The sequence below is a fragment of the Bos mutus genome, chromosome 4 (genome assembly GCF_027580195.1).
Source record: "Bos mutus isolate GX-2022 chromosome 4, NWIPB_WYAK_1.1, whole genome shotgun sequence".
NCBI lineage: Eukaryota > Metazoa > Chordata > Mammalia > Artiodactyla > Bovidae > Bos > Bos mutus.
Genome location: NC_091620.1, coordinates 16,591,940 through 16,614,337, shown reverse-complemented (window position 1 = coordinate 16,614,337; position 22,398 = coordinate 16,591,940). Strand labels below are relative to the sequence as shown.

The 22,398-nt window shown below is 40.6% G+C and overlaps 2 protein-coding genes across 2 annotated transcripts in view; one reads left to right on the top strand and one right to left on the bottom strand.

The window, feature by feature from the left end:
• CNTNAP2 (contactin associated protein 2) overlaps positions 1–22,398 on the bottom strand; it is a 2,330,533-nt gene that overhangs the window by 432,217 nt on the left and 1,875,918 nt on the right. The window lies entirely within an intron of this gene.
• On the top strand, positions 18,931–20,992 carry LOC138987517 (nucleolar and spindle-associated protein 1). The gene has a single exon (XM_070368767.1). The coding sequence runs from the start codon at positions 19,001–19,003 to the stop codon at positions 20,387–20,389; it is 1,389 nt and encodes a 462-aa protein (XP_070224868.1). The 5' UTR covers positions 18,931–19,000; the 3' UTR covers positions 20,390–20,992.

Below are 22,398 nucleotides of genomic sequence, written 5' to 3'. Positions count from 1 at the left end.
TTTAGGGCTGACTGGTTTGCTCTCCTTGCAGTCCAAGAGACTCTCAAGAGACTTCTCCAACACCACAGTTCAAAAACATCATTTCTTCAGTGCTCAGCCTTCTTTATGGTCCAACTCTCACATTCGTCCACGACTACTGGAAAAACCATAGCTTTGACTATATGGACCTTTGTCAGCAGAGTAATGTCTCTGCTTCTTAATATGCTGTCTGGGTTGGTCATAGCTTTTCTTCCAAGGAACAAGTGTTTTTTAATGTCATGGCTGCAGTCACCGTCCATAGTGATTTTGGAGCCCAAGAAAATAAAGAGCAAATCGCTTTTCTTTTTCAAATAAAGGGCAGAGGGACTGAGAACCCATAGGGAATTTGACTTTGAAGGCCAGTGGGATTTGATTCCATAACTTCCACAGAACTGGGGAATCAGAGACTCTTGGAGGACACAAACTAAACTTTGTACACACCAGGACCCAGGAGAAAGGAGCAGTGACCCCGCAAGAGACGGAGCCAGGCTTGCCTTGAGTGTCAGGAGTCTCCACCGAAGGTGTGGGTGGCCTGCTGCAGGGTCACAGACACTGACCGCAGCAGTCCTGGGAGGCATGGCGGGCTGACATAAATCCTTCTGGAGGAGGTAACCATTACCCCTACCATAGTTTGGCCTCAGGCCAAACTACAGGGAGGAACACAGCCCCACCCCATCAGCAGAAAATTGGATTAAAGACTTACTGAGCATGGCCTTGCCCACCAGAGCAAGACCCAGTTTTCCCCACAGCCAGTCCCTCCCATCAGGAAGCTTCCACAAGTCTCCCAACCTCATCCATCAGAGGGCAGATGGAATGGAAACCACAATCACAGAAAACTAACCAAACTGATCACATGGACCACAGCCTTGTATAACTCAGTGAAACAATGAGCCATGCTTTTGTTAACTACAAATTGGCACTTGCCAAGAGCATTGCCAATGACTGAACAACAAGGGCATTTGCCATTTGCCTCTGTGGAGATAGAACTACTGACCTTTAACACCCCCTGAGGGAGTTCAGGGTGGGATGAGGCACTTTGTGTTCCAGGGAATCTAGTGGGACAGGTCTTTAGATAGTTGGATGTTTCTAGGAACAGATGATCTCCAGAAAAGCACTAAATCCCTTCATGGTGACATCAGATCCTTGTGACTAGCAGAAAACCATTTGTAAAATAAGGGCTTAATGGTATTGAACTCTGCCTTCACCAAAACCTTACATATTGAACTTCCTCCCACTGCCTCTCTGCAGCAGTCTCTCCGAGCTCTCTGAGGTGCTGCCTCCCAAGCTGCAGTCCTCATTTTGCCCCAAATAAAACTTAACTCTCAGCTCTCAAGTTGTGTATCTTTTTAGTCGACACCCTGTAGGGTCACCCAAGACAGATGGGTCATGGTGCCGAGTTCTGACAAAACATGGTCCATTGGAGAAGGCAATGGCAAGTCACTTCAGCATTCTGGCCTTGAGAACCCCATGAACAATATGAAAGGGCAAAAAGATAAGACACTTAAAGACGAACTCCACAGGTCGGTAGGTGCCCAATATGCTACTGGAGAAGAGTGGAGGAATAGCTCCAGAAGGGATGAAAAGGCTGAGCCAAAGTGGAAGCAACGCCCGGCTGTGGATGTGTCTGCTGGTGAAAGTAAAGTCTGATGTAAAGAACAGTATTGCATAGCAACCTGGGATGTTAGGTCCACAAATCAAGGTGAATTGGAAGTGGTGAACAGGAGATGGCAAGAGTGAACATCAGTGTTTTAGGAATCAGCGAACTAAAATGGATGGGAATGGGTGAATTTAACTCAGATGACCATTAATCTACTACTGCGGGCAAGAATTCCTTAGAAGAAATGCAGCAGCCCTCATGGTCAACAAAAAAGTCCGAAATGCAGTAGTTGGGTGCAGTCTCAAAAATGACAGAATGACCTCGTTTTGTTTCCAAGACAAAGCATTCAGTATCACAGTAATTGAAGTCTGTGCTCCAACCACCAATGTTGAAGAAATTGAAATCGAACAGTTCTATAAAGACCTGCAAGATCTTTTAGATCTAACACCAAAAGAAGATGTCCTTTTCATTATAGGGAACTGGAAGGCAAAAGTAGGAAGTCAAGAGAGTCTAACCTTACTCAGAGTTTATGTCAGTCTGCTTGATCTGCCATAACAAGCCATCCTGGATTGGGTGACATTTTTTATTTCCTCACAGTCCTGGAGGCTGGAAGTCCATGTTCAAAGTGCCAGAAGTGTTGTCTGCTGAGGCCTTTTCCCTTGTCTTGCAGACAGTCTTCTTCTCACTATGTCCCCACATGGCCCTTCCTCTGTTAAGCACAGAGAAAGTGAGCTGGCTCTGGGAGCCTTCCCTCTTCTCATAAGGATGCTCATTCTATTACACTAGGGGGGCTCCATAAATTATGAGCCCACTTAACCTTCATCACCTTCTTAATGGCCTTATCTCCAACTACAGTCTTATTGGGGGTTAGGACATTAACATATGAACTTTGAAAAGAGGTGTCATAATTCACAGTTAAGTCTGTACAGTTGGATACAACTTGTCATATTGAGTTTTGGAAACATTAATTCTGAGAGATGATTATGTGTTTTCCAGAAAGAAAAAAGATTTGGTCTCCCAAGTGTGGGAAATGCTGTATCTGCTCTATATTTCACTCTTGATATTCCCTACATTGAGTAAAACCTATTTAACTTTGTTTAACCCAGAATCCTGGAAAAGGGACTTTTTCCTCAGCACACATACCAGTATCCTGAGAAACAACGTTCTGTCTTGTACTAGTTTGTGAGGCATGGTTTTTGACATTCTGTGGCTTCTCAAATACAGCTTAAACAGCAAATCATTTACAGAGCTTAACAGATAAGATCAAAAAACAGAAAAGTAGAGAGCACTAGAGGTACTTAACAACCTAATTGTAGATGCTTTGTTCGCCCCTGTGAGTACCTGTTCCCACCATACAAAGATAGTGTGTCTTAATCAATTAGTATAGAACAACTCTTGGGCTTCTGCAATAAAGCCCATTAAGTTAGTATTCCTTCTATGGGGAAAAAATGAGAAGTTACTCAACCCACATGTCCATCAATAGAGGAAAGATAAATGAATTGTGATACTCGGAAAAAAGCACAGTGGTGAAATAAAATGAACCATAGCTACACACAAAAAACATCATCAATATAAAAAAAAAAATCACTGACAGGAAAAGTCAAACATAAAAGAGTTATGGTGGCCAAGAACAGACAAAATAACCCAGGACAACAGAAGTCAGAATAATAGCTACCCTTTTGGAGACTGTTGAGGAGGGGGCTAAGAAGCTGATCATGTTCTAAATCTCGATTTGGGAAATGATTTCAAGAGTACACCAGTGCATGAAATGATTGAGCTGTATATTTAATATTCGTACACTTCACTCTACAAAAATTATAGTTCAACAGGGAAAAGCATCATGGTTCATTATTGCTTTCTGGGACAAGGTTGCAATTCCTAGTCCTGGTCCCTTTGTGATACGAACCTAAGTTACCCTTCCAGTATTCCGTGTACTCTGGGGGGTCCGGACATATAGCACATAATGTAGCATCCACTCCCTGCTTCCGGGACATCTGAACCGTTTATTACTCAATGTTGCTGTTGACTTTTACACTTTCCTCTGTTTGCACAGGTTGTTCCCTTTTCTGAAACATCCTTCCTTTTCTTCCTGCCCTGGTGATGCCATTCATTCTTGACCAGTTTGTCATCTCTTCTGTGAAAACTTCCCTGATGTCTCCAAAATGAATTCTTGCTCTTTATCTGGCAACCCATAGCAATCTATCCACACTGACAATGTAGTTACAGTTGACATAGATTAGGAATTTTCTGAGACTTAACCTGCTTTCAAATATGTATCTCTTTGTCTCCATAGTACATTGCTACTATTTTCTCCCGTTTAGATTGGAGCATGTGGTCAACAAAAATATCATTCTAATGATACAGTAAGTTTTAGAATTCTCTGTCCTCCTTATCCAGTTATGATCTTCTTTCACTGAAAAAAGATTATAGCTTACTCATTTTTGTGTCCATGGGACTTGACTTTGATATTGAAGTGGCAATCATCTCTGTATTATAAGTAAATTTCACCTTTCTAGAAGCACACAATTTGCATTGTGACATTTTGCACAATGGACTGCATATTTCACTGTCACATTTTTGTTGACATAATTAAATGATCAGAAGGCAAGACTTTTGATTACATCATTTATAGTATCCATCTTTTTCATGGACAGGAAGGGATTCTTTTTAAAAAATGGGGGACGGTGTCAAATCGTGCTCAATTTTTAGGTCCTCCTTCCACACTGGGTGGCTTATCTAATCTAAGTCTCAACTGTTCAAAATTTTTCTTGGTGAAAGTCAAATGAGTTAACTGACTGTAAATTACTTAGCACTATACACAAAGTAAGCACTATTACTTTTTTTGAAATAGTGCTTTTTTTGTGCTTACAAAGTAAGCACAAATTACTTAGCACTATGCACTTAGCACTTAGCACAAAGTAAGCATGCAAAGAGTTGACTCATTGGAAAAGACTCTGATGCTGGGAGGGATTGGGGGCAAGAGGAGAAGGGGACGACAGAGGATGAGATGGCTGGCTGGATGGCATCACCGACTCGATGGACATGAGACTGAGTGAACTCTGGGAGTTGGTGATGGACAGGGAGGCCTGGCGTGCTGTGATTCATGGGGTCGCAAAGAGTCGGACACGACTGAGTGACTGATCTGATCTGATCTGAAGCATACAATCAACATTCAGTTCAGTTCAGTTCAGTTGCTCAGTCGTGTCCGACTCTTTGCGATCAACATTAGTTTAGGCCGTATGAAATTGCCAATATTCAATTGTGTTTCACATAAAAAATGACAGTTTCATATGATATAATGTAAAGTAATATTAAAAACATCATTATCACTTGCCTTTATAAAGCTGTCCATCAAAAGACTCATAGTCAGTTTCCTTTAAATATTTAGCATGATTGGCACACAAACTCAGCACGTGTATAAAGTAGGCTAGTTTTGCCGTAACTCACACTTTCCCTCCTGGGTAGTAAAGGATGTCCTGCTATAGACAGAAAGGGAACGAAACAGTCTCCGACTCTTGCTCTGAGAAGAGTTACCTCCTGTACAGTTTCATCAGCTTCAAACTGAATGCCCGGAGCACGTAACCTAACATCCTCACTCAAGTGCACACGTTCTAATTAGATCTAAATATAAACTTCTTTAAACACCGTTTCTACAAGCTGACTTGAAAAAGGACTCATGAACATACTTATTACAACTTTCAGACAGCATTTGTTCCTTATTCATTTAACAAATATTAATTGACTATCCACTAGGTTCCTGCCATTGGTCTGATGGAAATGCAAAAAACTAATGAATCCTAATTCCAATCATCAAGAAGTATGTGGTTTAGTAGGCTATTCATGCCTTATTTATTTTTCCATAATCAAATAATTAAATTACTACAATATTCCTCCACCTTGGCAATCAAGGATTTGTCTCTTTGGTTTCTGTTTCTTTTTTACCAATTTTCTGTTTCCTCCCATTGTTTTTTCTTTCTTCATATTCCATTCTACAGTTCTTAAGGAACAAATTTTACCCCTTTTGAATAATTTTAATCTCCTAATTTAATTCCTTTAATTAAGTCCATATTCATTTAAATAGCTATAAGCATTCTTAAGGGAATCACACATTTTAATTATAATTGGATAATGAATATTCGATTACTGAGCTTCTGAAATAAAATTTATCATGTCAGTGACTGAAATGCACAATAAGTAGAATCTTTTATTGCAGTTACTAACAAGAATAATCTATTGGGAATAACTGATTTGTTCAAGCTGGTGAAAGTGAGTGCATATGAAAATAAATGTTTTAATATTACCTGACAGAAGTAGCCTCCCCTTTATTTGATGTCTTTTATGGGAAGATTATAGAACACATTACTAATAATGCCATTCATGGATACAAAGACCCTCAGAGAAGGTAGACAACGGCACAGTTTACAGATCCCAGTGATAAAATGTAAACCAGCAACGTGGGATGGAGAACTCCCTTTTCTGTGTGTGTTTTTCATCATTTTGTACATTAACATTTTGCGTGTCTGTTAAACGACCACACCAGCTCATTTCAAATGGGCAAACAAGACGTGCCACTCACTCTGACTTCTCCAGGCAATATCAAATATTCTTGGTCTAGAACGTAAACCAGACCTAAAGGAGGCCTATTAGAAGGAAGCAGAAGAGAGATGAAGAAACGGATATTTTCATTTCAGTATTCTGAGGATAAAAGATAGACAAAATGCTGAGATGAGCAGAAGACGGAAGTTCAGTACAGGGAACAGAAATCATTGTTAGAAGGAAAATATAAACTTTTCAAGGAACCAAGTTGGAGATATTTGATGAAGATTGGTGTGGTTTGAGAAGGAGAGAGAATTGAAAGATTCTTGTTTCAGAAGACTTTCTACAAAAAGGGGACCCAGTGGATGTTAATGACCTGGGTGCAGTTACCTCCTTGCATAGACTTTGTGTATTCCCCAGGCAAGAATACTGGAGTGTGCAGCCATTCTCTTCTCCAGGGAATCTTCCTGGACCAGGGACTGAATCCAGGTCTCCCATACTGCAGGCAGATTCTTTACCACCTGAGCCACCAGGGAGGCCCTTAATTAACATCACCAACTCCATGTTGCACTAGATAATTACCTACATGAAGGCTGCTACTAATAACCATGATCTATAGGAAAGAAGGGAAAGGCTTATTTCTAGGGCTTCAAAAAATAATAAAGAAAGATCCAAATACACTTGGATATAGCATCTTTGGCAGAGAGAGTTCCCCTGGGCAACCCAGGGAGAGAGCCTGATGCACCAATGCCCCCTCTTTTCTGATCCCAGCATCTTGTTTTTAACATTCTTGGAATAGGAGATAATATTCAGTTGATTCTGCTCAAACATTGCTGCATATTATCATCACTATTATACAATTTTTTATTTTTCCTTGTCCATCTGGAATATGTTTATATTTGGCAGGCTAATTTCTGGCAATCTAAGATTAGATATGTATTTAAATTGAATAGAGTTGGACCTTTAATAACATCAGTACCAAAAGCGAGACTCACATTATCAGTTAATCATTGCTATGTATTGTGTTTCCTTGACTTTTCCTGCTTCAAGTCTTGCCTCTGGTGATGCCAGTAGTTGCATAAAGCTCCCTTGGCTTGTCCTAGGACAGAGGAGCCTGGCGGGCTACAGTCTATAGTGTCACAGAGAGTCAGACATGACTGAAGTGACTTTGCATGCACACACACACACATTCATCAGTTCCAGATGCTGAATTATGCAATCTACCAGGTAATTCCCATGAAGTTATGGGACCAGATGCCATGATCTTCATTTTCTGAATGTTGAGCTTTAAGCCAACTTTCTCACTCTCTTCTTTCACTTTCATCAAGAGGCTTTTTAGTTCCTCTTCACTTTCTGCCAAAATGGTGGTATCATCTGCATATCTGAGATAATTGATATTTCTCCTGGCAATCTTGATTCCAGCTTGTGCTTCTTCCAGCCCAGCGTTTCTCATGATGTACTCTGCATAGAAGTTAAATAATCAAGGTGACAATATACAGCCTTGACAAACTCCTTTTCCTATTTGGAACCAGTCTGTTGTTCCATGTCCAGTTCTAACTGTTGCTTCCTAACCTGTATACAGGTTTCTCAAGAGGCAGGTCAGGTGGTCTGGTATTCCCATCTCTTTCAGAATTTTCCACAGTTTATTGTGATCTACACAGTCAAAGGCTTTGACATAGTCAATAAAGCAGAAATAGATGTTTTTCTGGAACTCTTGCTTTTTCAATCATCCAGCAGATGTTGGCAATTTGATCTCTGGTTCCTCTGCCTTTCCTAAAACCAGCTTGAACATCTGGAAGTTCATGGTTCATGTATTGCTGAAGCCTGGCTTGGAGAATTTTGAGCATGACTTTACTAGCATGTGAGATGAGTGCAATTGTGCAGTAGTTTGAGCATTCTTTGGCATTGCCTTTCTTTGGGATTGGAATGAAAACTGACCTTTTCCAGTCCTGTGGCCATTGCTGAGTTTTTCAAATTTGCTGACATATTGAGTGCAGCACTTTCACAGCATCATCTTTCAGGATTTGAAATAGCTCAACTGGAACTCCATCACCTCCATTAGCATTGTTCATAGTGATGCTTTCTAAGGCCCACTTGACTTCACATTCCAGGATGTCTGGCTCTAGGTCAGTGATCACACCATCGTGATTATCTTGGTTGTGAAGATCTTTTTTGTACAGTTCATCTGTGTATTCTTGCCACTTCTTCTTAATATCTTCTGCTTCTGTTAGGTCCATACCATTTCTGTCCTTTATCGAGCCCATCTTGGCATTAAATGTTCACTTCATGGGAAATAGATGGGGAAACAGTGGAAACAGTGTCAGACTTTATTTTTTGGGCTCCAAAATCACTGCAGATGGTGATTGCAGCCATGAAATTAAAAGATGCTTACTCCTTGGAAGGAAAGTTATGACCAATCTAGATAGCATATTCAAAAGCAGAGACATTACTTTGCCAACAAAGGTTCGTCTAGTCAAGGCTATGGTTTTTCCAGTAGTCACATATGGATGTGAGAGTTGGACTGTGAAGAAAGCTGAGCGCCGAAGAATTGATGCTTTGGAAATGTGGTGTTGGAGAAGACTCTTGAGTGTCCCTTGGACTGCAAGGAGATCCAACCAGTCTATTCTAAAGGAGATCAGTCCTGGGTTTTCTTTGGAAGGAATGATGCTAATGCTGAAACCCCAGTACTTTGGCCACCTCATGTGAAAAAGACATGATGTTGGGAGGTACTGGGGGCAGGAGGAGAAGGGGACAGCAGAGGATGAGATGGCTGGATGGCATCACCGACTTGATGGACGTGAGTTTGCGTGAACTCTGGGAGTTGGTGATGGAGAGATAGGCCTAGTGTGCAGCAATTCATGGGGTCGCAAAGAGTCGGACACAACTGAGCGACTGAACTGAACTGAACTGAACCAGGTAATTCAACTGCTTTTCTCAGCCCTCAATAAGCACTGGTTATTATTTTCCCTTGTACATTGCAGGAAGTATGCTAGTGTCCAAAAGGATCCCAGCTGAGAGCCTAAACTATAATCACTCCATGATCCCAATGGTTTTGCTGGGCTTGTGGGAAAGGTGAGCCAAGGGGTGACTTGTCAAGGTGGTGTTTTCATGAAGTGGTCATCAGCTTTGAGTCTAAAGGGAGAAGAGAACTGAAAGGCTAGAGCTTGACCCTAAATAGTGGACCAGGCTAGGGGCAAAAACATAATTTTGAATAGAATGAGATGACACTCAGATAGTACAAGTTACTGCTAAGAAGGATGTAATAAAAACTGATATCAGAGACTTTCTTCAATTGGTCTATGACCAAGGAACCTCATATTTCTTTGACCACCTCATTTCTTTCTTTCTTTGACCATCTTCTTTACCAGGATTGCTTTGCCTTCTTGGGGGTCTTCTGTGGTTCCATATGAGTTTTAGCATTGTTTTTTCTATTTCTGTGAAAAATGGCAAGGGCTCTTTCTTGGCATCAGTTTATTCAGAAGGATTCAAATCAGGACTAATTATAAATAGGATTAGTACTAGTTGGGGACATTAGAAGGGGTTGTGTCTTCTTAGAGTTTAGGGGCTACTCTTGGGTCTCCAAGTCAATTCAAGTGCATAACACAAGCAATATTGAGTGGGTGTTGGTGCCACTCCAGCTTAGAAGCCCCAGGACACACAGGAACAAATATCTCCTATCACAGACTCGTAGGTATAGCTCTCATGGGTCCAAGCAAGGGTGTGTGCAATTACAAGAATGCTGCAGACTCAGGAAAGCCCCCAAACTATTAATTTCACCCACAGTCCTCCCAAACTCAGAAGCACCTTTCGAATTAGGGTCATTTCTTTAGCATATGGTATGTGCCTAGAAACAAAGCTGATGATCTAACTTTCTCCAGTTTCTGAGAGACTAGAGTTAGAGCAGTAGTGCATACTCAGTCATGTCTGACTCCTTGAAGCCGTATGGACTGCAGCCTGCTGGGCTCCTCTGTCCATGGGATTCTCCAGGCAAGATTACTGGACTGGGTAGCCATGCCCTTTTCCAGGGGATCTTCCCAACCCAGGGTCTGAATCCATGTCTCCTGCATTGCAGGTGGATTCTTTATCTGCTGAGATACCAGGGAAGCCCCTAGAGTTAGAGAGTTAACCCCAAATCATTTTTCCAAAGAGAATGAAAAAGAGATTTTGTTTTTAAAGCTTTACATGTCTTCACTAGTATGTAAATCTGTAGACACACTTGATGAAAAAAGATGCAACGGGATGACTAATTCCACTGGATATCAAGACTTGAACAAAGTTAAAGTAAAAAGTACTAGTGTTCTAGACAGAGAAAAAAAATAGAATGATGGGATAGCATAAAAAGAGAGCTCAGAAGCAGACCTACACATTTATAGACCTTTGATTTATGATACAGTTGACTGTAAAATGTTTTAGGAAAAGGAAAGACTTGTCAATAAATGGTGCTAGGGGATGAAGGAAAAGAAATGAAGGTTGACCCCTTTTTTATACTAGTGACAAAAACCAATTCCAGATGAAGGTAAATTTGAAAATAAAATATAAAGTACACTCCTAGGAAACAGCATAGGAGAATGTCTTTATGATTTGGGGGTCGGGAAAGACTTCTTAAATTAGACACTGAAAGTGTAAATTGCTCAGTTCTGTCTGACTCATTGTGACCCTATGGACTGTAGCCCACGAGGCTCTTCTGTCCATAGAATTCTCGAAGCAAGAATACTGGAGTGGGTAGCCATTCCCTTCTCAAGGGGATCTTCTTGACCCAGGGGTCAAACCAGATCTCCTGTGTCTCCCACATTGCATGGGATTCTTTACCCGATAAGCCACCTGGGAAACCCAAGTTAGACAGTAAGGCGTATACTGGGCTTCCCAGGCTGTGCTAGTGCTAAAGCAATGTGTACACGTATTGCAGGAACTAGCAATGTGTGTATACACACACACACACACACACAATTATGGCTGATTCCCTTGGACTGCAAGATCAAACCAGTCCATCCTAAAGGAAATTAACCCTGAATATTCATTGGAAGGACTGATGCTGAAGCTGAAGCTCCAATACTTTGACCACCTGATGCAAAGAGTCAACACACTGAAGAAGATCCTGATGATTTGAGCAATCATCAGCTCCAGGTCAGAGGAGCCTGGTGTGCTGTAGTTCATGGGATCGCAGAGTTGGACATGACTTAGTGACTGAACAACAACAGTGGCTGATTCATATTGTTATACACCCAAAACCAACACAAAGTTTTAAAGCAATTATCCTCCAAATTTTAAAAAAGACACTGCTATAGACTGAATGTTTGTGTTCTCCAAAATACATATATTGAACTTCTAATCTCCAATATGATGATATCAGGAGGTGGAGCCTTTGGGGGTGATGAGGTTCCAAGGGCAGAGCCCTCATGAATGGGATTAATACTCTTATGAAAGACACCCTCATGGAACTCCCTTGTTTCTCCTGCCCTGTGAGGATATAGCAAAAAGGTGGTGTCTGTGAATCAGGCAGTGGATCCTCACCAGGCACAGAATCTGTCAGTGACTTGAGATAGGACTTTGAGTTCTCCAGAACTGTGAAAAATTAATTTCTACCATGGAGATGGACCATAAAGAAAGCTGAGGGTCAAGTAATTGATGCTTTCTAACTGTGGTGCTGGAAAAGACTCTTGAGAATCTCTTCGACAGCAAGGAGATCAAACCAATCAATGCTAAAGGAAATCAACCCTGAATATTCATTGGAAGGGCTGATGCTGAAGCTGAAGCTCTAATACTTTGGCCACCTGATGCGAAGAACTGACTCACTGGAAAAGATCCTGATGCTGGGAAAGATTGAGGGCAGGAAGAGAAGGGAATGACAGAGGATGAGATGGTTGGATGGCATCACTGACTCAATGAACATGAGTTTGAGCAAACTCCAGGAGATGGTGAAGGCCAGGGAAGCCTGGTGTGCTACAGTCCATGGGGTCACAAAGAGTTGGGCATGACTGTGCCACTAAACAACTGTAATAAAGCACCTGGTCAATGTAACCTGAATAGATTAAGACAGAGACTAACTACAATGAAAAAAAATAGGGCTCTAGTAAAACTAAGAATTACAAAATGCTACTAAAAGATAACATGAAAAGAGTGAAAAAGAAATCCACAAAGTGAGAAAATAAATTTGCAATACATGTAACTGAAAAAGGCACATACCTAATATACATAAACAATTCCTATTGATTATTGAGAAGAAAGACAAACATTTCATTGGAAAAGTAAGAGACTATAACTATCATTTTTGGAAATCCACAGGACCCATAAACCTAAAAAAAATCTCATGCACAAACATAGTCATAGAGAAATGAACATTGAAACAAAGATTGATTAAAGATAAATTTGTACATGTAACTGAAAAAGGCACATACCTAAAAACAATTCCTATTGATTATTGAGAAGAAAGACAAACATTTCATTGGAAAAGTAAGAGACTATAACTATCATTTTTGGAAATCCACAGGACCCATAAACCTAGGAAAAATTGCTCAATCTCATGAGCATCAGAGAAATGAACATTGAAACACTGATTAGATGTCTTTACACAACTACTGCAAGGAGATCCAACCAGTCCATCCTAAAATAAATCAGTCCTGAATATTCATTGGAAGGACTGATGTTGAAGCTGAAACTCCAATATTTTGGCCACCTGATGTGAAGAGCTGACTCATTTGAAAAGACCCTGATGTTGGGAAAGACTGAAGGCAGGAGAAGGGGACTACAGAGGATGAGATGGTTGGACGGCATCACTGACTCAATGGACAAGAGTTTGGGTAGACTCCGGGAGTTGGTGATGGACATGGAGGCCTGGCATGCTGCAGTCCATGGGGTCGCAGAGTTGGACATGACTGAGCCACTGAACTGATCACAATTACTAGAACTTCTAAAAATTATTTCTAAAAATCGCCATTACCCTGTGATGGTCGGTATGTGGAATGACAAATTTTGTCACTCATGCAGACATGCACATTGATAAAACTGCTTTTAACAAAGCCTTTTGCATCATCTACTAAAGCTGAGGATCGACAGAGTCTTTGATCCAGCAAAGCTACTTTGAGATAAAATGTTAATAGATCCAACAACAACAACAAAACACGTGCAGTGCGTCTGCAGATACGAACTAGGATGGCATTTGACCAGTTCAAAATTGGAAACAAACTTAAGCATCCATCATCAGTTTAAACGGTGGCATATTTATAGCATGGGGTGCTATGACAATGACATCAGCCACAGCTATGTACCATGACATGAATGAATCTGACAAATTTAACAGTGAGAAAAAGCAATCCAGGCAGGATTTCATTTATATAAAGAAACTTGCAAAGCAAACTTATACTATTATAAGTCAGAATAGCAAATACTTTAGGGAAGGAGAAAGCATTAGTGGTTCAGAGGGGGACTTTCCGGCTGCCAGTATTGCTCCATTTTGTATTTTCATCTGTGATGGTTACATGAGTAATTGCTTTGGGATAAATCATTGAGTTACGCCATGTTTGATCTTGTATGCTTTTCTAGATGCCTTCTGTATTACAATTAAAAAGCTTCACAAAAATATGTTAATAACAGATAGTATGGGATAGATGGAGGCTTAGAGGTGAGAGAAAAGCTTCCATTGTATGTGTATGCATATTTTTTTGGTTCTTGAAAGAAGGAAATATGTTTCTTATTTTAAAAAATAAAACTGATTTTTGACAGAGATAAAAAAGTAGAAGATAAACTAAAATCTCACAGGAGAACCCAGGGGTCCATAGTTATTTCAGAGTCTGGCTATAAGAAAATGATTAGTTTGCTAGGACTTTCATAATAAAATATCACTGATGGGGTGGCTTAAGCAATAGAAATTAATTTTTTCACAATTCTGGAGGCGAAAAGTCCAAGATCAAAGTGTTAGCATATCTGGTTTCTTCTGAGGCCTCTCTCCTTGACTTAAGAAGACTACCTTGTCACTGAGTCCTTACATGATCTTTGTTCTAGAACCCAATCTCCTCTTCTTAAAAGGGCACCAGTCACATTGTGTAAGGATCCACCCTAACGGTCTCATTTTAAGTTAATCACCTCTTTAAAGACCCTATTACCAAGTAAAGTCACATTTGGAGATTCTAGGGGATTACGACATCAAGGAATGAATCTGTGCTGGGGGTGGGGGGTGCAATTCAGCTCATCACAAGAAAGGGTGTCTGCGTGTGCTTCAGCGTGGGCACCTTAGCCTTTGGGCAGCGCAAAGGCTCAGTACCATTTGGTTCTTCTAATGAGCTTCTCTGGTGGCTTATATGGTAAAGAATCTGTCTGCAATGCAGGAGGCTCTGGGTTCAATCCCTGGGTTAGGAAGATCCCCTGGAGAAGGGCATGGCAGCCCACTCCAGTTTTATTGCCTGAAGAATCCCATGGACAGAGGAGTCTGGTGGACTACAGTCTATGGGTTGCAAAGAGTCAGATATGACCGAGCAACTAACACACACAATGACCTTCTCAGACTAACAAAATTTCATTCACATTTCTGCCATCAACTCTATCCAGATGTAGGAAAAATCTGAGGGGATGCAAATTTTCCTCTGGGTGTTTCCAGAATTTCTATTATGTGTCATAAGATAAACCGAAAAGATAACAGATTCTCTGATGTGTTCTGCTTATCTTATTGAGGGCTATTCTTTTCTCCCCCTGCCAGAAAAGCAATCCTCTTGAGATACTCTCCAAGAGTCTTTCAGAAAATGTTACAGAAAAATATACAGATAAATACTCGTGCATTTTGTCCTTTATAAAACATGAAAAGTAACCAAATTCTATGCTGTAAAATTCAGATTTAAAAATGCATATTTATTGAGTTACTCAAATATAGTTATTACTTTATAGTAGTTGAAATAACTGGTATATATTAGCAAAGCAAGTAGCTAAATAGGCTAAGTGGGCTATAAATCCTGAATTATTTTCAAGCTTTGCAATGTGCAAACCATGATTTCATTTTGCTGTGGAAGTCTTTCTGGAGGGAAAACTAACTTCACTATGAAAAGCTCCTACATTAAATCATGGTTTGATCACAATCAGTGACACTAAGGTCAGATGTGAACACCAGCCATCCACTGGGGACCTGCTGTGCTGAGGTCCAATCTGTGTATAAATCTTTTGCTCTCTTATCTGTATCTCAGCTTGTGTGTCCCAGGGTATCTTTCCTGGAACCAGAAGGACTTCTACTCCACTCAGGCCAGAGACTTTGCACCACAGAGCGCAGTCCAGTAGTCGTGGTCTTTCTTCTGATCCCATACCATTAAATCCATTTCCCTCACTACATGAAAAAAAAATACCAGGGTGGACATTCTCTCAACGTGGCCTGGGGAAACTGGGGCTCTCCAAGACTTTTCCATGCATCCATGACAGAAGGTTCATGGCACCCCAAAGACGGTACCAGCCCGTAAACCCCCACCCAGCCTCATCGGGACCTAGGCACCCAACACGGATCCCTGTCATCATTTCTGCCTTTTTCCTCAGCAGCAGGCCCTCCTGGAAAAAGTGAAAGGCTGGCTTCCTGCTGTTTTCCAGGGGAAGAAGAGAAAGAAATAAAACATTGCAAGCAAGTGGTCAACTGGAAGCTACACAATACTCAGGGAAGGGAAGCCTGGCTGGGCTATATGATCCTCTTTCTAGGTGGACTGTGTATTTTTAAACAATGAATGTGCTTATTAAAAATTCATTATAAGTACACTCTTTCCTAAAGCAAGGTCTCTGTAATGAAAATGATCAATTACTTGCTGTTGACACTGTTTAAAATTAGAAATGAGCTTGTTATTTCACTCTGAACAACTACAAACAACTTCTAAGATTTCATATTATAGACCAAAATTATATACTTAATAGGGAGAGTAAAAGAAGTAATTAAAAGGAATTGCACATAACTAATTTCAAATATTTAAAACATAAAAATGTTCTATGTGCTAATACCTACTTTTCTGTTTCCAGGAAAACTTAGCTTTTTTTTTTTTTTTTTTGTTAATTCATGATTAAGAAAACTACCCCTGGTTTCCCTGGTAGCTTATTGATAAAGAATCCGCCTGCCGATGCAGGAACAGGTTTGATCCCTGATCTGGGAAGATCCCACATGCCGTGGGGCAACTAAGCCCATGTGCCATAGCTATACTGAGCCCACATGCCGGAGCTACTGAAGCTTGTGAGCCTACAGCCTATGCTCTGCAACAAGAGAAGCCACCACAATAAGTCTGTGCAATGAAACTACAGAGTAGCCCCTGCTCGCCGCAACTAGAGAAAAGCCTGCACAGCAATGAAGACCCAGCACAACCAAAAATAAATAAATAAATAAAATTAAAAAAAAGAAAACTACCTCTAAGTTTATAAAGATATTCTACTTTAGTTCATAAAATCCTTTTTAGTTTGCCTTTACACGTGGGTTTTAAATCTACCTGGAATTGATTTTTGTGGTTCAAAGTGAGGTCATTTCACTTTTCCTCTACGGATACCCGTGTGTCCTACCACAATTTATTTGTAAGACAATCTTTTGATCCCTTTCTCACTGATTTGTCAGGGCAATCCTGTCATAAATTAAGCATTACATATGTACGGTTTATTTCTGAACTCATAGCGTGTGTGTGTGTTTGCATAAAACATAACGCATTTTACCAAATGCATTAGAGATACTTATAATGTGCAAAGATGTAAATACCATGAATTGTAAAAAAACAATAAAGTGCTCTGAAAACTCTAAAACATGGATGAAAGAAATTGAAGAAGACACAAATAAGTCGAAAGATATTTGTGTTCATGGATTGGAAAAATTAATATTGTTAAAATGTTCATACTATCCAAATCAATTTATATATTCAATGGAACTCAAAATACCAATGGCATTTTTCATAGAAATAGAAAAAAACAAGCCTAAAATTTGTATGGAAACACAAAAGGCCTCAAATAGTTCAAGCAATCCTGAGTAAGAAAAACAAGGCTGGAGTCTTCATGGGTCCTGATTTCAAACTATATTACAATGTTACAGAAGTCAAAACAGTATGGCATTGGCATAATAATGACACATAGCTCAGTGTAACAGAATAGAGAGCACAGAAATAAGCTCATGGATACACAGTCAACTAATTTTCAACAAGGGAGCCAATAATATGCCATGGGGAAAGGATAGGCTCTTCACCAAATGATAGTGGGGAAACATCCATCTGGTCCATGCAGATAGTCACACGCAAAAGAAAAAAAACTGGACCCCTATCGTACATTATACACAAAAATCAACCAAACATGGATTAAAGACTTGAACTTAAAACCTGAAACCACAAAACTCCTAGAAAAAATACAGAGGGTAAACTTCCGAAATGGGTCTTGGCAATTACTTTTCGTATTTGACACCAAAAGCAGAGGCAACAAGAGCAGAAACAAACAAATGGGGCCACATCAAACTAAACACTTTCTGCCCAGTGAAGGAAATCATCGACAAAATGAAAAGGCAACCTACGGGATGGGAGAAGATATCTGTAAGCCACATATCCTATAAAGATTAATTCCCCAAATATAGAAAGAACTCGGACACCTCAATCCCGAACACCCAATTAAAAAGGCTTAATGAACATGAATAGACAGTTTTCTAAAGAAGACATTCACCGGGCCAACAAGTATATCTAAAGGTGGTCAACATCACTAATCGTCAAGAAAACGCAAGTCAAAACCACAGTGTGACATCATCTCACACCTTTTAGAATGGCTGTCATAAAAAAGACAGAAAACAAGTGCTGGTGAGAATGTGCACTGTTGGGAATGTAAATTGGTCCAGCCCTTGTTGAAATAGTATGGAAGTTCCTCAAGAAAGTATAAATTCAACTACCACATGATCTAGCAGTCCCACTTCTGGGTATAGATCCAAAGGATATGAGATCATTCTCTTAAAGAGGTATCTGCACCTCCGCTTTCATTTCAGTACTATCTACAATAGCCAAGACAGGGGAAAAAACAAAAAAAAACAACTGTCCTTCAACAGATGAATGGATAAAGAAAATATGCTAGAAATATACATTGGTTGTTGTCATTCAGCCTCTAAGCCATGTCCAGCTGTTTGTGACCCCATGGACTTCAGCCTGTCAGGTGTCTCTGTCCTTGGGATTTCCCAGACAAAAACACTGAAGTGGGTTGCCATTTCCTCCTCCAGGGGATCTTCCTGACCCAGGGATTGAACCTGTGTCTCTGGCATTGGTAGGTGGGTTCTTTACCACTAGTGGTAAGTGGGAAGTCACTTTGGCAAGGGCAGATAGTTAGGGCCTGGTAGGCTCAGGAAGAGATTTTTACCTCATCCTTAATTGCCTTAAAAAATTATAATTTATAAATCTATATATGTAATTAATATATTTCTGTGCCTGAAAGTGGGCTATTACCAGAGACAAGAAAGACTTATCTGCATGGCCTGGCAAACATCTGTTCACCAAACATTTGCTCTTCTCATCTTCCCGTGAATTGTTTTCCTCCTCTTTGAAGCCTCAGACTCCTAACCCCTTCTCCTTAGCTCAGGATGGTATGTAAGCCTCAATTACCTGATTGCTAGAGAGTGCCATATTTTTATGGGATTTCTGTACATGGGAATTTGCTTTTCTCCTCTTAATATCTTTTATGTCAATTTAATTGTTAGACCAGCCAAAGCACCGAGAAGGGAGGAAAGGAAGTTTTCTGTCCATACATCAACATTACAGATTTTAAGTCTCCATCTAAATCTTACCTATCTAGCTGGATTAAACCCAGCTTAAAAAAAATAGGGCGCCTGAGCGTTGAGCGGCGCTTTAGCGAGTTAGGTACCGGACCTCTGCGTCGTTGCCTGGATTGCAGTTCGCCATGATCGTTCCCTCCCTGGAGGAGCTGAACTCCTTCAAGTACAGTGACCTGCAGAACTTGGCCAAGAGTCTGGGCCTCCGGGCTAACCTCAGGGCAGATAAGCTGTTAAGGGCCTTAAAAGCTCACCTTAAAAATGAAGCAAGAAAAGAAAATGAAAATCAGGATGAAATTCAAACTTCTGCATCCTCTTGTGATGAGCCTGAGATACAGACCAGCAGCCAGGAACAAGCTGAGAGGGAGCCGGATGACCATGTCACCAAAACCAGAGGAAGGCGTAAGACTGTCCACAGGAGCCCTGACTCGCAGGCAAATGGAAATGTGCAAACTGAAAAGAAGCTACCACCTGTGCCCAATCTGCAGAATCATTCAGAGATAAAACTATGTGGCCCTACTAAATCCCAGAATCAAGAAAAGCATGAAAACCAGGTTCTCAGAACTGCTGTAGAAGTTCCTTCTTTACCCAACGAGAGTCAAGGAGATGAGAATACGGTGTCCTCAGGAAAACATGGAATAGATGGTAATGAAGATCCAAGGGTACCTTCAAAAAGAAAGAAGTCTCTCTACACAGATGGGTTTTCCAAACCTGGAAAAAATAAAACTGCAAGCACTACTCCAAACTTTAAGAAGCTTCACGAGGCTCGTTTTAAGGAAATGGAGTCCATTGATCAATATGTTGAGAGAAAAAAGAAACATTTTGAAGAACACAATTCATTTAATGAACTGAAGAGGCAGCCCGTCACTAAGGGAGTGCCGGCAACTCCAGTTCCTGCCCGAGGAAGACTCTCCGTGGCTTGTACCCCTGGCAGCCAGCGGCGCTCGCAAGGCCGGCCCCACGCAGGCCGGAGCACCTTGTGTGTGAAGGGGTCAGCCAAGCGCTCTGCTCTCTCGGCAGCTAAGATGAATGTCAGGTTTTCAGCTGCTACTAAAGATAATGAGCATAAGCGTTCACTGACCAAGACTCCAGCCAGAAAGTCTCCACATGTGACCACGTCTGGGAATACCCCAAAAGGCCAGGCTGTGCTCGGGACACACAAGTTAAAGACCACAAGGGGTGAATCTGTTGCTGTTATTACCCCATTCAAGTTGACAACTGAAGCAGCGCAGACTCCAATCTCCCATAAAAAACCAGTGTTTGATCTCAAAGCAAGTTTGTCTCGTCCTCTCAACTATGAGCCACACAAAGGAAAACTGAAACCATGGGGACAGTCTAAAGAGAACAATTCTCTACATGAGCATGTCAACAGAGTTAGCTTCCACAAGAAAACTTATAAACAACCTCGTCTCCAGACCAGGGAGGAGCAACGAAAGAAACATGAGCGGGAGCGAAAGGAAAAGAAAGAAAAGGTCCTGGGAGTTCGAAGGGGCCTCATTATAGCTGAACGTTCATAATTTAATATCCTGTAAATATTTCTTTCCTCTTAACCCTTTTTTGTAAATATTTTTGTACTGTCCTCTTATTTAGTCAAAAGACCTTTTTCTGCTCTTAACTTTGTTCATATACTATATGTAGTGCCTGTGGCTTCTTCACATGCTATATCCCTGAAAATACATTACCTTTAAAACTCACAAACTCTTCTGAAATACTTTTTACCTAAGCCCCTATACAACTAGCTCAGTTTTCTACAAAAGACCCATCATAGATTCTTGACCTAGATTTTTAAAGTCAAGTGCCCTCTGCTGGCTCTAGTAACAGAACTTCAGTCCTCTTCTAGGTAAAAGCATTTATGGTAGCCAATTATAACACATACTTTAGTAGAAATTGAACAATAACAAGTTATGGATAGGGTAAGCTGTGAAAGGCCACCTCTTCATCCTCTAGAGAATCTAGTAATCTTACTGAAACTGTAAGCCATTTGGGTTGATAAGACAGCAGTATTTTACCTATGTGAAATGTTTCATTTAAGCTTGTGTACTTCATGTAATTGTCAATTACGTATCTCTGTATTCTTAAAACTATAGCTCATTCTAGCTTGGCTTATTTACAAATACACAGGACCATATTGAAAGTTGGGGATTGCGGCTTTAAGGATTATTGTGCTCTGTCAAACTGATATCTTACTCCATTTATGGAAAAGACTAGAGTTGCTTAGTACCATATTCATATTTGTTGCACCTGAGTGGAGTGTCTGTGTTTTGTACGGCTTGAGATTTTCATGAATAAAATTTTTTCTCACGGAAAAAAAAAAAAAAAAATCACCTTATGTTCTAATGATGACATTGCTTTTGGTGAAAATACATATTGATGAAGATACATTTTTGAATTGCTGTTTAACATTTTCTATTAGAGTTTTTATTTTAAATTCAGATGCTTATATATTTCCCAACCATAACAGCTCATCCCTGACTTTTCTAAATCTGTTGGTTCCAGATTGAGTACTTATTCCTCAACCATTTCCTAATTTAATCTGGGACACATATTCCAAGAAGCATAATATTTCTTTTGTTATACAGAGGTTTGGACAATTCTCTCTCCCCTAAAACCTACTGATGCTTAGTAGAGAATTTTCTTTCTCCTCTTTTCCAATTACAGAACAAATAAAAAAATAAAAAAAATCCTGATTTATCTTCCAGAGTCTGTGCTTAGTTGCTCAGTCATGCCTGATTCTTTGAGACCTCATGGACTATGGCTCCCCAGACTCCTCTGTCCATGGAATTTTCCAGGCAAGAATATTGGAGTGAGATGCCATTTTCTTCTCCAGAGAATCTTCCGGACCCAGGAATTTAGGCTCAGATGGTAAAGCGCCTGTCTACAATGCGGGAGACCCGGGTTGGATCCCTGGGTCGGGAAGATCCCATGGAGAAGGAAATGGCAATCCACTCCAGTACTACTGCTGGAAAATCCCATGGACAGAGGAGCCTGGTAGGCTACAGTCCATGGGGTCGCAAAGAGTCGGACACAACTGAGCGACTTCACTTTCACTTTCACTTTCCTGCATCACCTGCAATGGCAGGCAGATTCTTTACTACTGAGCTACCTGGGAAGCCCTTACCCTCTAGTACATATTATAAATGCACTTTTCTGTACTTTTCCGTACTATTGTTCTTTAAATCTCCAACAAGTTCTCACCTTCTCCTGAGGGACATATACATTTGTTCCCCCCATTCACTTTTTGGGCTCTAGAGCATGGGGGTTTGGGCAAGCAGGTCAGCCAGTCTTGTGGACTAGGGTATGGGTGTGTGCATGTTACTTCAGGTTCCATAAGGATGCGTTGTTGTTGCTAAGTTGATAAGTGATGCCATCCAACCATCTGGAAAGATCACACTGAAAGGAAAGCACACTAAAGATAAGCTGAAATGTCAACAAACTTTGAAAGAGGACTATTAGCAATGCAAATGTGAGCTTCCTGCATTTCTGATAAGCACAATAAACAAAATGGTAAGGGTATTTTTTTTCCTTT

Excerpts from the sequence above, each read along its gene's own strand:
- LOC138987517 (XM_070368767.1), top strand. The coding sequence starts at position 19,001 with ATGATCGTTCCCTCCCTGGAGGAGCTGAACTCCTTCAAGTACAGTGAC.